The 18,233-nt window shown below is 34.7% G+C and overlaps 2 protein-coding genes across 2 annotated transcripts; both read left to right on the plus strand.

Moving 5' to 3' along the window:
- Positions 1-754: 754 nt before the first annotated feature.
- CHMP2B (Charged multivesicular body protein 2b) lies at positions 755-2,978 on the plus strand. Its single transcript, XM_077432406.1, has 6 exons — positions 755-1,015; positions 1,168-1,259; positions 1,342-1,458; positions 1,552-1,732; positions 2,087-2,193; positions 2,370-2,978. The coding sequence occupies exons 1-6, from the start codon at positions 982-984 to the stop codon at positions 2,463-2,465; spliced, it is 627 nt and encodes a 208-aa protein (XP_077288532.1). The 5' UTR covers positions 755-981; the 3' UTR covers positions 2,466-2,978.
- Positions 2,979-4,595: 1,617 nt separating this feature from the next.
- Positions 4,596-8,661, plus strand: LOC143912601 (basic helix-loop-helix ARNT-like protein 1). Its single transcript, XM_077431892.1, has one exon. It carries the CDS (start codon positions 4,596-4,598, stop codon positions 6,294-6,296), a length of 1,701 nt encoding a protein of 566 aa, XP_077288018.1. The 3' UTR covers positions 6,297-8,661.
- The last annotated feature ends 9,572 nt before the right edge of the window (positions 8,662-18,233 follow it).

The raw sequence follows: 18,233 nt of genomic DNA on the forward strand, positions 1-18,233 counted from the left end.
AATGGTTTTGCATTTGTGTTGTTTTAAAATTTGGTGTGATAAATTGGTTTCCATTTCTCATTAGTTTATAAAATTCTTGATATTCTTTGTTATTTTTTTCTTTACACATTTTTATAATGGAAGTTTATTCTAGTAATAAAATAAATATAGGGTGTATAGCTTTGAAAACCATATATTTATTACGAAAAACGTAAAAATTGGCGTACTTAAATACCCCACTTCGGCGAGGGAAGGTTAAGGCTCAGGTTTTGCTTATACACAGTTATTATGCTTCGCTCCGACATCACATTTTGCTAATTGTCAACAGTTGTCTCGAGTGATGAAATCAGTTTTCGCGCGCGTTTCTGACGTTTATAAACGAAGATATATGTATATGCTTGAAGAATAGACTAGAATAGAATAAACGTGATGTCATAGCGAAGCATAATAATTGGTTTGAGAGCAAAACCTGAGCCTTACGTTAACCTTACGTTACGTTAGCCTAACGTTAGGGTTAATGAACAAGTACCTTCTATTTTATTTGGTCAACTACTGTAACGTTTCTCTTACAGGTCTGTTACTGAGAGTTGGTGCGTTCTCGCACTCACACAGAAGCCCGCGAAAGGGACAGTGCGTCTTTTTATTATTGAATGCAGTATGACAGTATGCTATAAACCTATTCACCGACACAACACATTTTACACCCCAAAATTCGACCAATTTTTAATTTTTGGGTGTGACTAGTTTTTTTATGACTTATTTTCGGGTGTGACCAGTTTTAGGGTGTGACCAGTTTTCTCGTGACCAGTTTTAGTGTGACGGGTGATCGCGTGTCACCGATCTAGCGCGACCGGTTCACACTTGACTAGTAATCACCGAACCATTTTATCAGATCCATATACGATGAGGCTGGCGAAAAGGGAAACTGGTATGAGTTTGAATTTGACAGCTGTCATTAATGACTCACTTTTGCGATAGTAATCTGACGAATCGTTCGTAAACATGAGTTTTTTCAAAAAAGCTCCCACTGTCAAAGGTAAACGCTTATTTTCAAAATTATATATCTACTTTGCTGCATTGCCATTTCCAAAACAACAATTGAAAAATAAGCGGATACACAGGCTATTTCCGTATGCACATATACTTTGCACAAAAGTGAGGTGGTTTTAATGTCTCATGTCATTTCAGAACAACAAAGGGAAAATGATAAAATTTTGCGGCGTGCTGGAAGAGAAATCGAAAGAGATAAATTAGCTTTAGAAAAAGAAGAAAAGAAAATAGTACGATGTTGTATTAATTTTTTGATTGCTGAATAAAAATACTCGAAAATAAATTCATATGAACAAAATATTTATATTATAGGAACAAGAAATAAGGAAAATGGCTCGTGAAGGTAATAACGAAGGGTGCAAAGTTTTAGCGAAACAACTCGTTATGCTGAGGAAACAGAAGGCTAGATTTTATGCCGCTAATAGCAAAGTAATATGCACGACAATAATTTGAATTTCATTTTTATTAATAACGGTTTTTAAAATTACCTTTATTCGAGTAACATTGTTTTGAATTTTACAGATTAGTGGTGTCAGTGTTCAAAATAAGGCCATGGGTGCAAATATAGCCATAGCTGGTGCAATGGGAACGACTGCAAAAACGATGGGAGATATGAATAAATTGATGAATCCGCATAAAATTGCTAGCAATATGGCCGCATTTCAAAAAGAAAATGCTAAAATGGAAATGACTGATGAAATGAGTATGTACATATATACATAAATATGTTCAGTGAATGAATCTAAATGATTATGTATATATTCAACCCTTTGTGGTGAAATTCATTTACGTATTTTTTTTTAACATGTTTAATTAAATGCTAAAGTTTGATAAATGTTAATTTTATATATTGGTCATGGAAATATCGAGGTGACTACTAGGTGTCTAAAAAATAGTATGATTACTAATTAAATGTGTGTACACATTTTGACTCTGCAAGTATTCTTTACTATGGAAACTGAATTTTTATTTATTGGACATACATACATACATAAAACATTCACATAGATATAGAAGATAAATCTTAATGTTTCTAATATGATATTGTAATTTTTAGTTTCAGACACATTAGACGATATGCTCGGTGATTCTGATGAAGAATTTGAAACAAATGGAGTAATATCCAAAGTACTCGATGAGATTGGCATTGAAGTCAGTGGAAAAGTAAATATACTTTATATTGCAATATTTGGGTTGAATAAATGAAAAATTCTCGAAAAAAAATTTACCAAAAAATCAGTTCTCACAACAAATATCTTTTGTCAATGAAAAACTGATTATTGGACACTTACTCTTCTTCTCTTTTAAATATTTTAATGTGTTTAATTTTAAAATTTTAGATGGCAGATGCACCGTCTGCGCTTAAAAACAAAATTGGAGCAACTTCTATTACAGATGATGAAATAGAAGCCCAACTCGCTAAACTAAAATCATAGACTATTTATGTAATGATAAACTGTATTGTTAAAAAAATGCACCAATTTTTTTAAATAAAGGCCACCATTTTATTGAGGGCTGATTTATTGCATATTGTCACAAAGCGTAAAATCCATGGTAAAATAAAAATATGAATACATTTATATTTCACACGACTATATGTGCATAAATACATACACATGCATAAATACATATATGAATAGTTGTTAATGTTACAATGCATTGAAAACAGTGCTGATTTATTTTCCACGTTATATTTATATTAAATTACATTGTTGTATACGAAAATTTGTATGTATTTTTTGTAATTTTTAAATAAAATAGAGCAGCTTTAAATGCATAGTGACTGAGTATTTTTGTCGTATATATCCATGGCCGGTCGTCCCCAGAGTGGTGCTCTGGTCTCTCCTCAAAAAATCTGAATATTTATTCAATTGAAATAAATTTAATACGATATATTGAATGTTAACTGTTTTTTTTCTTTTAATAAAAAAATGAAGTCCCGGTTTGTTCCTCGTCTCTGCTTATTTCCCCATTTCATAACCGCACATTCAGTAAAAAATGTACGAACTTATTGGGACGTAAGTACAATGTATAAACTTCTCTGTGGATATTGCGTGTTATTATTTGCAGATCAAGGAAATATGGGAGACGGTTGGAGTGAAACGACAGAATTGTAATAAATATGATTATTTAATATGACTGATGGGAAGGAAGTCAAGTAGTGACTCTAGCTCGAAGGGCTCCTACAGATGCATAGATGTGTTGGAGAGGATGAGAAACATTGTAACTTATGTAGAGGTTGTTCATTTAATATTGTAAGTTTTTCACATACATATATACATATATGGGTAAACGGGTTACATCCCAAATATGAATCGCTACCAGGATAACCGCCGCTCATAAAAATTGCGGTACGGAAAACTGCAATTTTTTTTATTATCAAACAATTTTTATTATTATCAAATGTAAAATGACATTACGGATTTGTATGTCCGTATCAATATGCGAAGTTCATATGTCTAGTCGATAATAATAACAATCTCTTAAAAAAAGCATTTGCCGAGTAATATTTCGGCAGTTTTCTGTACGGAAATTTTCCTGCGTATATATATTACTAGTTTTATTATCCAGATTCGCCCGGGGTGTATAAAAAAATAATAAAAAAAAATAAAAAAATAAATCAAAAAAAAAGTTTTTTTAAATTTATTTTATTAGGGGCTGTGCCTCCTTCGGCGGAGACCAATGGGGGCTGTGCCCTCTTTGGTGGGGTCCCATGGGGGCTGTGCCCCCTGCGGCGCCCCATCTGGCTGTAACCCTAGCGGGGACTTTAAATCCTTTGAATCGAAAAAAAAATAAATCGAACGTGTTGTTCCCACCCAACCAACGAAGGACCCAATCAACGACGGACCCAATCAACGACCACCCAACCAACGTAATGACCACGCACGGCACATACATACAAACATTAGTATTTTATATGTAAGATAGTGTAGTGCGAAAAGGTAACTCGATTTGACGAGCGAAAGAGTGTTCGACTGGCGTTGGAAAAGGATCTCGACTTTTTTTGTGGAGGGCACTTTCTTCTAATTTTTTTTTTGTGGAGGGCACTTTTTTTGTGGAGGGACCGATTCTAAATCTGCGATAGGATTCCGAAGATCGAAAGAAAAGCAAAAAGAGGAGTCCGGAGTGCACGGGGCGATGGCGATGGCGATGGAAAGCGGCGTTAAGGCCGGTGTGAGGTTATGCGTGTGCGGCGACAGCACTGGCGGTGGCGGTGGCAGCGAACGGCCGTCACCCGTCACCCGTCAGTTGCTTCTGTCAGTCGGGATCGAGCGGTCTGCGATCGGCGGTCGTCCGTCGACTCGTACTTGCTCTTTTCAGGCAAAGGACGAGGGCGAAGCACCGCGCCCGAGTCGCCCAACGTGATCCTCGTCCGCGAAGGTTTTGCAGTTTGATTCGCGGGCGCCCCAGCCTCGCGCCCCGACCATCGGACGTCCACACGCCCGCGCGGCCGCGACATGCAGCCGCAGAGCGAAGTCGGCCGGTGACGGGCGGCGGCGCTATCGGCCCTCGTCGCCGCCCCCCCGCTGCACCCGCAACCCGCAACCCGCACCCCGCGCGCCCCCATGGAGTCTCCCGGCTCCGAGTCGGCCGCCACCGCCGCCACCGCCGCCACCGCCGCCACCGCCGCCGTCACCCTCGACCTCGACCTCGACGCCAATACTAGTACCGCCCTAGTCGCCCTTCACCGAAATCCTCGCCTCGCCGGACACCAACTACCCCACCCCCACCCCCACCCCCACCCCCACCAACGGGCGCTCTCCCCCGTCGCCTCCACCTCCACCTCGACGTGCATCTCTGAGCAGCAGCAGCAGCAGCAGCAGCAGCCGCAGTGTTCGGGCGACGAAAGCGGAGGATGCGCACTGGTAGAAGAGCCGCAGCGGGCGAGCGGCCGCGAAGCCCGAAAGCAGGCCGAGAAGCAGAGACGCACGGTCCTGAACTCGCTGGTGCAAGAGCTGGCCCACCTGCTGCCGCTCGTCCACGAGTCCACTCGTAAAGTGGACAAGACGGGCGTGCTGAGGCTGGCCGCTCACGAGATCCGCAAAGAGCACGTGTTCGGGGACTCCACGCAGACGCCGTACGCCTTCGGCTACGACGCGGCCGAGGCCTTCCTCGACCTCTTCGACGGCTTCTTCCTGACGATGACCACCAGAGGCATCATCGTGGTGGCTTCCCCCAACGTACACCAGTACTTGGGCCACGCTCAGGTGGACCTGCTCGGCAACAGCGTGCACAACATAGTGCACCCCGACGACGACTGCATCCTCAGCCAGAATCTGCAGCCCAAACATCCCGTGCAGAGCGACCGGCCGGAGCGGCGCGACTTCATCGTCCGCATAACCAAGGCGAGCGCTCGCCAAGAGTCGGCCAAGTACGCCATCTGCCGCTTCCGGGGCGGATTCCGGCCGGCCGACCACGCCAACCAGTTCCCGGCGGGTGGTGGCGGCGAGAGGGTGCCGGCGCGCAGACAGCGGATGCGCCGGGAGAGGACGACGGACCCCTCCGGCAACGACGTGGTGCTCGTCTGCCTGGTGCACATCTTGAGGCGGCCTCCCATCACCGCTCGCCTCTTGGAAGCGAGCAAAGAGGAGTACTGGACCCGTCACCTGGTGGACGGGAGGATCGTTCACTGCGACCAGCGAATCTCGCTCGTCGCCGGCTACATGGCCGAAGAGGTGACGGGCGTGTCGGCGTTCACGTTCATGCACAAAGAGGACGTTCGGTGGGTGGTGATAGCCCTGCGGCAGATGTACGATCTGAACCAACCCTACGGCGAGTCGTGCTACCGTCTCGCCTCCCGCACCGGACAGTTCATGTATTTGCGCACTAGGGGCTATTTGGAAGTAGATCATGTGACGAAAGCGGCGCAGAGTTTCGTCTGCATCAACTCGTTGATCTCGGACGAGTACGGCCATAAGATGATAACCGATATGAAGAAACGCTATTCGGCCATCATCAACATGACGGAGACTGAGGCCGCCCTGTACCACGACGACGTCGGCGAGTCCGGTCTCGAGGATCCCAAAGAGCTGGAGCAAGTCATCATGTGTCTGATCGGTAACCTGCCGTCAGTGGAGAACTCGCCCCAACGTTCACCCACCGATCAAGAGATCCTAACCATCATCCCTCCCGAACTGGACACGATCAAGTCTTCGATTCAAAAGAGTATATCCATCGTGTCGGCGGGTTCGATCAAACGCAGCGCATCTACGTCTTCGCAGAGTCCTAGAAAACGACCCAATTTGTCGCCGGATAGTCTTACTTGAGCCCCATTTCCCAAAGGTTGAGTTCCAACGTAGTGCGGGGCGTTTCGAATTAAATGAAAGTACGACTTCATTTATCGCCGCTAAGTATTCTTTAGTGTGGTGCCATATTTGCATTATAACGTTAACGGACATAAGGGTTGTCGATTTATAACTTTTTTTTTTGGAATGTTGTATGATGTGAAATTTGAATGATATTTTTAGGTACATGTAGGACGTGTTAAATTTATGCATATATTCATATGTCTCATTTGAATTACTGTTACAGTTGTGTGAAGCATTCGATGCTAAATTATATTGGTTAAATGTTTCTAAATAATTTTTGGGTGATCCTCTGCAATTTTATTTTTGTATGATACACTAGTTTCGATAATTTTAATTATAGATAATTTGTGAAAATTGTTGAAATTTTGTTATTAAAATAATGTAATATGTATTCGATCGTTGTCGTTTTCGAAAGTCAATTTTGATTATTATAATTGTGATAAATTTATTTTATAATATAATAATATTCTGACCGAGGACCGTTTTGACATTTATTGTATAAAAATTTTTTTTACTGGCCCAAATCAAAATATTCGCATCGGTAATGAATTTTTTTTCTTGAGCGCTATAAACGTAACGAGTTTATCAGAATTGTGTGCTCTTTTTATCTTCACATTAATTCAACATTATCTTTTGTACACTGTTCGATTCAAGTATCGGCCACCGAATATGATAATGTGTAGTGATATTATAATGTGTAGCAATTATCTTTGCAAGATTTTTCGTGTTTGCATTGAATGCAACACGAGTTATTTCTTCTTATTTGTGATCTTCAATGTATTAAAATAATTGTCTGTTTGTTACATACAATTCATGTTTTGTGAGTGTGTGTGTGTGTGTATGTGTGCGGTTTATCATATGAATGGAAGGAATGGAATGGAATCGCTTCGGTGATGTGTATTCTTTGCATTATTTGTAACTATTTCTCAAATTTTTATTCTGATAATTTGAACGTTATTTCCTGCTATTTTTAAATATGATTTAAAATGACAACCACAGTGTGGACATAATCTCGTGTATATATATATGTTTATAATTAAGTCATTCATCTGTCGTAAACTCCGGTCTAGTTATTTAAAATCATTTTGATGACATGACAATCTTTTTATGTTTTTGAAGTTTATTACTATTGGTTTTTCTTTTTATTTATATTTAAAAGTTATTTTTTTTATTAATTTTCATATTTTACTATCTCAACTCTATACAATCGCTTTATATGAATATACCCCCGTTTTTAAAATATCGAGCCATTTTCACGTTCAAAAAACACTGAAAACATTTGAGGAACAATGTGGTTGTGATTTTTCGACGATTTTTTCACCATTTCATATCAATTAGATATGAAATTACCTCTAAAGATGCGATTCTGCATCTTAGTCAGAGTAAACTTTCACTGAAACTGTTCCAATCGTTGATAATTATACTCGTATAGTGAAATTTGAGCGTATTTGAATAATCAATAACGATGATTCGACTGATATATACAAATTTTTAATGATATTTCATTTGTATATTTTTCATGATATACTTAATTCATTTCAATGGACATCCATCGCAATGTCATTTGTAGCACTTAAGCTAGCTATTAAGTGTGTTGTATGGACATAAAAAAATCTCATTTCATTTTTATATACATTCATATGTATTTTTTTTAGTCTGAACAAATATCACATAACGTATGCATGTATGGTGAGTGTTACGTTGCATCTTATATGTTCATCTAGTATAGGGCTGCCATAATTGGTCGAGATGCAGACTGGGACATTTGGTGCAATACTCAAATACAATAAAAAATCTGCAATTTTATTTACATATTCATAGCACGCGACCTATTAAGACTAAACATCTGCAGTTTATAAATCAGAGATATAAACTGCGTCATGTCCCGGTCTACCGGTACCTAAGGCAGCCCCAATCTGGTACCCCTGTTCAGATTTTATATTTTAATGATCATTTGGCAGTAATTTTTTTATTGTTATATTGTTCGCAGCTCAAGTAAAAAGGCTCGCATTTAACATTAAAAATATATACTATAATAAATAAACATCGACTTAATTTCTATCTCGATCGATGCGTATTCAATATAATGTTGATATGATTGAAATAAATTATTGAAAATGAATTGTTCCGTGCGTCGATCGAGATATACCTGTATTCCAGTCGTATTTTAAGGAAATAATTATTTTTCATCAATTAAAAATACATATTTTCGTAAACATAATCACATATATTTATATACTCGTATGATACGCATTATTATATTTAGTGTAATTCGCATTTAAGTATTCGAATAAAGCGATAATTTTTCAATAAACTTTATCATTTCTACATTAATGACTTTTCAACTGTGTTACCCCATTTCCTTATATCCATTATTATTACATTGACATTTTAACATACACGCAGACTAAATTGCTAGGAACATAATTACGGTTTTTTTTAATTTAAACTTTTGACATTATTTTACAATGATGTTTTCAGTCTGTATTTTGACTTCGATTTTATTTGATACAAATAGGGTTTTTAATTATTAAAGATGAAAAGTAGTAATTTAAGTTCTAGGGATTGCAAAAATACTGGAATTTCCGATACCGGAAATATTTTTTTTTCCAGGAATATGAGATATGTAAACGCAATTTCTCTTATTCATATTATTCAACAAGTCCTACTGTATTAGAAACGTAAAGATAAATAAAAAATATCTAAAAATGAAAAACTTACGTACATATGTTTTCTCTTCGACATATCTGCAACTCGAAAAGCGTTCGATGTTGTTCCCTCAAAACTCCAAAAGGAACTGATTTAATTTCGTGTGACTTTCTTAAAATTCATCACCAACATCTAACCAAGCGTAACGAAAGGTTTTACGACCGGCCTGAGTGATCCCTTTATTTTACGACGCAAAAATGTAAAATGCCGTGAACGACCGTTTTGGCTTACATCGTGTAAGTTCATAAACGACCGTTTGGGTTAAAATAGTAAAAATAGCAATATGTAATAAATAATTGTATTAAATTCCCAGTGTTGCTACCCGGCTTTGCCCGTGTTTTTGTGACTGGACAAATAATAAAAATACTGACCATCTATGTATATTAAAATACTGACTATAAATTGATTAATATCTCAGCCTTAGATTCTAAGGAACAAATACACGAATAAATAAATAATAAATCAAAAATTTTTGTATTACATATGTGTGTTACAGTGGGGTCATATTGTCAGTGAAAATATATTTTCACTAGCGTTTTAGTGATATCATAACCGAATACTTTCCCACTAGTACCTATGTACATACATGCACATATATGTAACTTAAAAATGGTGCGATTTCGTTGTAACATGTGTATATGTACTTATATGATGACCGAATAATAACTTCCCGGACAAATAATAAAAATACTGACCATCTATACATATTACAATACTTCACAAAATTATTTACGAGTTAACAAGTATACAAATCAGTCAATTTATTGAACAAAAACATGTAGTCATAAATTATACAAATCTTAACTAAAAAAAAAACTAAAAATCATTCCACATCTAAATACAATATTAACTGACTATGTTAATGGACATAAACAATAGTACAATATTAAGAGATGAGATAATGTGTACTGTAAACAATTGAACGCATTAATGCAAAAACTTGGAAATAATCTGATGGACTCGTCGAAATTGCGACGTTGATTGACGAATCATGGTATGCATTCGAATTCTCTTTAAACATCTGAAAGGATGCTCTTCAAATATGTACCTGGTATAATTTTACATAAATGTGGTCTCACATTCGCACGTACTCAAGCTAACTGCACTTCTCAGCGTTTAGTTTGTGCGACCAATCAGCCGTGTAATTAAATTCATGACGTTGTCGAATAATTAATCAAATGCATAAATTTTAAGATATAATTAAGTTGGGTATGGATTTTTAAAATTTTTGCATATAAATCCAAGTAGTTTTAAGTACATAAGTACCTACATATATATTTTTAAATCATAAAGAAAAAAACAAAAGCGTATCGCTCATTTATTTTGTATGAAAATAAATAAACAAGAGAGTCCCTCCATTCATCAATAATTCGTTATGTTTTGACTATATCATGTTTTATAAATTTACCGGTAAATTAAACTAGTAAACCGTTGAAGAATTTCCTAGTTAATACACATAACATACATACGTACATGTATTTACTTATAGCATTCCAAGACGCTTTTTGAAACTTAATGGATCCATAGGCAGTACACATACGTATCTAAAACAACATTGTGACTTTTTATATTTTTGTTGATAAGTATGTATGTACATATGTTCACATTTCTCATAAATATTGTTGTATAAGACATGATATTTATAATAAATTAATATATAATAGAATAAAATTTATTTTCAAACAAAAATGTAATTTTGATTAATTAAAGAAAAAAGTTTTTGATCAACGTGTTGTGCAAGTAATGACGTAGATATGTACATATATATGCGAAACTTAAGACATCGAATGCCAAAATGTTACACTAAGTCCAATGCACTCTCAAACCAGCGTGGAACGTTTCATTTTCGGGATAACAAGGAGAAATAGGAAATGGAACATATGGGTGAGAAGTGTTAGGGGTAGCTGAATAGGTAATGTACGCAGAACGAGTTAAATAGTACCCAAAAGAGTGAACCAAGTAAGAATAATAATAAAAATGCGCATGGTTACATTGATGAATGTAGCGTATTGGAAAGACATTCATCTAGTAATGTATGGTAGATTAGTGAAAATGAAAAAAAATTCAATACACATATGTATGTATGTACATGCATACATATTATCATAACAGGTACATCGATTTAGTGTAATATTTTAATTATTGCAAACTGGCAATATAAATAAATGTGTCGCAATTAGTTGATTTCTTGACATCAGATATTTTGACATTGACCCTATTATAACCAAGCTACAAATTTTATTAATTCTCTAATATGATTTTTGATGTATTATGTATATTATACACATTTTAGCGATCTGCATACAAATCTGTACACTATAAAATTATCGGAAGCGATTTATATTTCTATTAGTGACCAAACCGTGCAACATGGCAAAGTTTCAAACCGTTCGGAAGAATGTAGCGAAATGAAACTTTGTAATAATAGCTAAGGTATTACCGACAATTTACTACTAGAACTTAATTACGAAGTACGAAGACAAAAGACACTTCTCAATTTCATAACAAATTAAAAAAAAATTATCTCGGTGCTTGGCCCCCTCGCGATCTGGGCCCCCGGACTAGAGCCATGGATGCCCTCCCGATTAGAGGTTGCGATTTCTCTGCGACTTTTTTTGATTCTCGAGATTCAAGAATCTCATTTTCTCGGTGTACTTGAATCTCGAGATTTGAGAATTTCATTTTCTCGAAATATTTGAATCTTGAGAATTCGAGATTTTCTTTTTTGTTTCTCGAAGATAATTTTTTTTTAATATAGCGAATTGATTTTTTAGCATATAAAATCGAAAACATACAAAAATCAAAAGGACACAAACACTACACATGTATATTATATCAGGGGTTTATAACTTATGAAACAAAGATATAGAGATACAATAGAACATTGAATAGAAAAAAAGTTAAATTATGTAGATAAAAAATATTATAAAAGAAAATAAAAATATACAAAAGTAATTTAAAATAGTAAAAATTACAATATGTATGTATGTAACAAAGAATTTTATAAAATTCCCAGTGTTGCTACCCGGCTTTGCTCGTGTTTTTGTGACCAGAATAACATACTGATCAAAAAATAAAAATATTGGAAATACCCGAAAAATAATAAAAATACTGACCATCTATGCATATTAAAATACTGACGATAAATTGATTCATATCTAAAGAACAAATCATTCTATATCTATGGAACAAATACACGAATAAATAACTAATAAATCAAACATCTTTGTTTTATGTGTGTTACAGTGGGATCATATTGTCAGTGAAAATATATTTTCACTAGCGTTTTAGTGAAATCATAACCGATCATTTTCGATACATAAATTTCAAAAATCTAATTTTCTTATCATATGTACTTTCAATTTTATCTGGAACATTTAAGATTATTATCGAACTGATGTCAAGTGTCAAATTCAAGTTATTTATTTATTGGAGCGTGAACAAGGTAAATTTAAAAATGTACTCCAAAATCCATGCCGGATCTGAGGAAAACGTATCAATTGCCAGATTTTCGATCATCGACTGTACATATTGACGTCAACGATGACTAATTAAGATAATGTTTATTAATTACTAGTTGTTTTACCCGGCTTCGCTCAGTATTTGTAATATAAACGGCTTAAAAATGGCGAATCTAATAGTAAATATTCATTTGTTTTTTTAATAAATTTATTTTAATCGAAAAAAATATAATATTCAACCAATTGAATTGTCGTCATGGAAATTTTATTTTGTTTTCGAAGTTCCCAAACAAATATACAAACTTTCAAAGTCTCTTTCGAAATTATATATTAGATATAAAAAATATTTCTATTTTTATGATTGTCAATCATTCATTCCTGCATGTCCGCCATTACTAATTTTTTTTCGCGTACCACCAACCATCAACCGCGTACCACCAAGTGGTACACGAACTACAGGTTGGGAAACGCTGCCCTACAGTACCGATGCCCGGGCCACGATGTAGTACATACATTGTAAGGGGTCCGCGGGATTTAAATTTATTAATTTAGTGGTCCGTGAGGTCCTAAAGGTTGGCGACCACTGCTCTAACATACGTAATTTTTATTCATGATGTATTTATATATCCATGGTTATAATACAAAAAATGCAAATATCAAATAATAATTAAAAAAAATCATAAAAAATACAAAGCAAAAAAACTCAAAATGGAGGAAAATAAAATAAAAAACAATTATGTACATATGTATGTATGTATGTACATGGAACTCAGATTAAAATGTGTAAAGAATGATTTAGGTGTAAGAAATGTACAGGGTAACGGAATAGAATAGATTTCGTAATATAAGATATGTTATTTTTGGTATGCATTGCGATGGTACGATGTGCATCAAGTTCGTGGACTGTTAAAAATGTTGCATTTTCACTGCCAAGGTTATTGACGCTACTTTGTCGTCGGCCAAATTCGCACGTCGAATCGCTTGTGCAACAGCGAATAACAAACAGTGCTCCTTAAATATCACGTTGAAATTCGACGAATAAATAAATTTGAAAAAAAAATACTAATCATTGACAGTTATACAAAATGTAATAATCATTATATTTTTAGCGAAACGTTAAATATTTTGAGCATTGAAGCCAAAACCACTGCCATTCAAAGTGAAGAAAATTATGAAATTGGGCTAAGAATACAATTGTATGTAGTAGTCATATCGAAAATGTCGATTCCCAAATTTTTAATTCATAGAAAATAAATTAAAACATTGTATCGTTTTATGCTAACTGACACTTTTGCATTTGAGGAATCTATAGAAAATACGTGTAAAAATATTATTGTTGTAAATAAACACGTTTAATTTCTACGTTAAATCGCTTTTACATGTGTGGAATCAATAGAAAATACGTGTAAAGATAATATTGTTGTAATAAACACGTTTAGTTTTACTGATAAATCGCATTCGCGAGTCACGTAACGTGAGCACGTATCTGCGAGAAGAGTAAAGTTAATTTCCATACGAAACGAAAGAGTTATGTATGTATGTATGTATATAGTTCAGACTAGACCTCTAGGGGAATGAATTATGTTTATTTAATAATAATTATGTGTTTCGAACGTGGTTAGTTTAAGTTAGGTTATTCCGGGTCAGCACGATACGAGTGCACTCAAACTGAATCCCCCAATTTGGTCACTCGCACGTTACTCGTAAAGTGGCAACTATTACCGTGCATAGGGCGCTAACTACCTTAGCTACCGCTTTTGGTAGCCATTAAATGTATTCAGTAGTCGTGTGCCTCTACTGTGATTATGGATTCATTTATTTCTATATTCGGCCACATGGAGGGTTGTCACTATAGAAGAGCCTATCGCTGCTTCTATTTGCTTGAACAAACGTATTGGGGATCTACCTCTTCCTTTTCTTCCCTCTACCACCGACCAGAGATTTTCCAGGCTCTCATCCTCCTATTCGTGCTATATAACCGAAAAACTGGAGAATGCGTGTCATGCAGATCGTGGACAATCTGTCCTTAATCTTGATTTCCTGAGGAATAGAGACATATTAAATTTTTATAGCAGTATGACTCAGTAAGTCGGTTGTTTCCTATCATAATTTGCCAATTTATCTGATTTCATTGTTGAAACAGTTCCTCCATCAAATTGGCAAAAACCATCCTATCCGCTATGTCACAAATATCTGAATTTGACACACGTATTCCTTAAGGGCAAAACACACTTTTGCACGTATAAAAAAAAACGCAAGCACCCATAACCATTCCTGAGGCACGCGGTCCCAAATATCACCCGATGGAGTGCTTTGAGTGATATTTTATCCTTGTATTGACATAGGCTTGAAAGTGATCGATAACGGTGATTCCCGTATTTTAAGAAATGTAGGAGAAGTTTGTTGAAATAATAAGATCGTACGAATTAATAATGACATAAAGGTACGCCACGCCCATCACAGTTAGAAACCACGAGCGCATTCCGTGCTGCGCTTTTCAGTTTGCTCTTACCATTAGTAATTTATTTCCATAAATTCTACCCTTCATATTGTAAAGATGTTTCCAATTAATTTACCAGTGAAGGAACGGCACAGTATTTAACATGCATTTGTGAAAAACTTAAATGTTATTATGGTAAATGTTTCGTGTGTATTACCGGAACAGCAAAGAAGTAGGTGTAGGAAGGAGTCATATGCAACATCTGGCAAAATAGACGAAAATAAACAATAACCGGTGCATGGGAAAGTCGCAATGTTTGATTGCAGCATCTTTCAACGTTAATAACCGTATCATTTTCCTCCATTGACCCCTGGAAGTACGTTTACCATCGATTGGGAATTTGTGCTTTAGATGAAATAATTTTTCTATAATTTTATTTTATTTTTATTTTATTTTATTAATTGAAAAATCAACAGACAGGATGTACAGAGATAGGTATAAAAAAAACAAAAAGTAAATAAATAATATATGTAACATCCGAGTCCAATAATAGATTTTTACAAAAATGAAAAAGATAAATATAAGGAAAACAAATTAAAAAGTAAAGAATAAAGGCATGACAAAATATGTAGTACATTGCATAATTAAACTATAGTATTAAAATATTTGGAAAAGGTTATAAGATAGAATATAAGAAGAAATTGAAATTTACAAATATAAAAAACAAATGAAAAAGGTAAATACAAAATAAACAAATGAAAAGGAAAAGAATGAAAGCTATAATATGATTAAATAGCACATTACATAACTAAACTAAAGTATAAAAATAATGGAAATATTGGAAAAATAGAATAGGAGAAAAAATGAATCAATCGGTCAAGATTCTCTTGATGTTAGACCTGAATTGATGTAGGGAAATACCAAACAGATCAACCTCATTCAGCTCTCCGTTAAACATACGATAAACGCGCTGCAGATAAAAATATTTTTGGGAATTAGTATTGAAAGGATCAAGTGAAAAGAGTGCAACGCGTCTAGAGTATCGAACTGGGATTCTGAAATTAACCTTATTCAGTAAATCAGAACAATCAAGAAAACCATTTATGAGCTTAAAGAAGAATATAGCATCAGAATGTCGTCGCCTGACAGAAAGATTGTTAAAAGAAAGGATTTTTAAAATGTCGGAAACAGTAGAATGGGTATAGGGTATAGGTATGGGTATAATCATAAAATGTCATAACAGTGTCTAGCGTAAGCAAAATATACATAAATAAACATTAGATATAATAAAAATGCAATATTTATTATTTCACGTATGTATGTACATACACATACATATATTATATGTATGTATAAATGATAAATTTTGAGCTGCATTAGTAACGACAACCTGTTCCTTTCTGATTACCTACAATATAATAATTAATAATGATGAATGGACGATCATTACAATATTGTACATTGTAAACATATGTGTAGGTAAATTGTATGTACATATATTACATTGAAGGACAAAAACATATTGATTGCAATGTCATCAGAAGACCAAATGTACATATGGGTGAATATAAAATCTATGTAAATAAAATATAATTTTTAATACATAATTGTTATTATAGCTGGTCCGATTTATCATATGTTTTTGTCAATGTCACCCTATTGCGACGGCCTCGAGTACACTTCTAATTCGCTCGACCTTGCGAGCTGTACTTGACTAAATCTTGTGTAAATATAAGTCGAGTTATATAATTTAGTGATACTTTAATAACCAATTGACCACGTGATTATGTGATCTACATATGTACATATATTATATATGGTTTTATTGGTATGCACTTGTAGATAAAGTTATCAAAAATATTAAAAACATAAAATCATGAACTTATAGGTATTCTTTAAATTTCTTGTTAATTAGTAGATAGTAGTAATTTTAATTAACGCTTTTCTGGTGTCTTTCTTGTTTTATATCGTCTCTGCCAGATAACCTTTTCATGTTTGTGAGTAATTTTGCTTAATCGTGCAAAACATTGCACATTCCTTATATTCAATTATGAATTTATTCTTATAAAGCAAACTCCGATCGGATAAATTCAATTATATATTATTTAATAAAAACAGTAAAACGAAAACCAGTTTTTTGTATTTTTGGGATATTCCTATGGAAAAAATGAATTTCGATAAAAATTTTGACCAAGGCCCTTTTTCTTGTTTTAAAATATGTTGCAGAAATAAATTAAAAAATCAAAGTAAATAAAAGATCATAAAAATCACCTACATAATTGGAAACATTGTTTTACTCGTGCCCGGTCCGAGGGTATATGGCGCTCTAGGCAGATTGGTTTACAGACCCCCGCCTTATTTTTTTTAAATAATAATTTTTTTGAAATTCGTTTCAGCAGTATTTTATTACATAAAATTCCAAGTAACCATGTGTACCGACGATTTATTTTTAACAAGTTTTATTCGTGAGTCATTGATATTTGACAGTCGATTTCCTGCACACTTTGTAAATTATAATATGTATAGTGAGTATTGTTACTTCGAGTAGAAAAATTAAGTTGAATATAAAAAGCTAGAAATTTCAATTTAATTATCAAAAAATTAAAAAAAATGAGGGTGCCTCGCGGTGTTCCTTAGCTGCCCTGGTCACACTAAAAGTCAAAAAATGTAAAAAGTTATTTGAATTACTGTTATTCTTAAATTTTCCAAGAAATTGTTTAGAAACACTGGTGTGTGTTTTGAAACACACACACACTTGTTGTGAGTAATTAATATTTTATCTATGAAAGATTAAAATAATCTTTAGCAACATAAACTATCTTGAAAATTTACTTTTCAAAATTTCACAAACTTATCATAAAAGTTTGTGTTTTCGATTTGTGTCCTTTAATAAACACATATTAAAATTAAGATATTAAAAAATTTTGTAATGTAGACTTAGTAAGACTTTGTATGTAAGTATTGTTGGTTGGGATTTTCGTAAAGAAGTCAAAATTTCTATGACGACAAGTCGATTTTTTTTTCGATTCAAATAAATCTAATAAAAAAACAAATGAATATTTACTATTAGATTCGCCGTGCTTACATTACAAATACTAAGCGAAGCCGGGTAAAACAACTAGTATTCTATAATTTATTCACAATATTATGAATTCAATGTACATAATGATAAAAATACAATATCAGAACTGAAATTTGAATAAAATTTTATGACATTAAAAACAAATGATAAAGGCACATTTTGAATATTTTTTTTCTCAAAATTTCTCTTTAATAGTTTTTGCA

Source organism: Arctopsyche grandis, chromosome 6 (genome assembly GCF_051622035.1).
Source record: "Arctopsyche grandis isolate Sample6627 chromosome 6, ASM5162203v2, whole genome shotgun sequence".
Classification (NCBI taxonomy): Eukaryota; Metazoa; Arthropoda; class Insecta; order Trichoptera; family Hydropsychidae; genus Arctopsyche; species Arctopsyche grandis.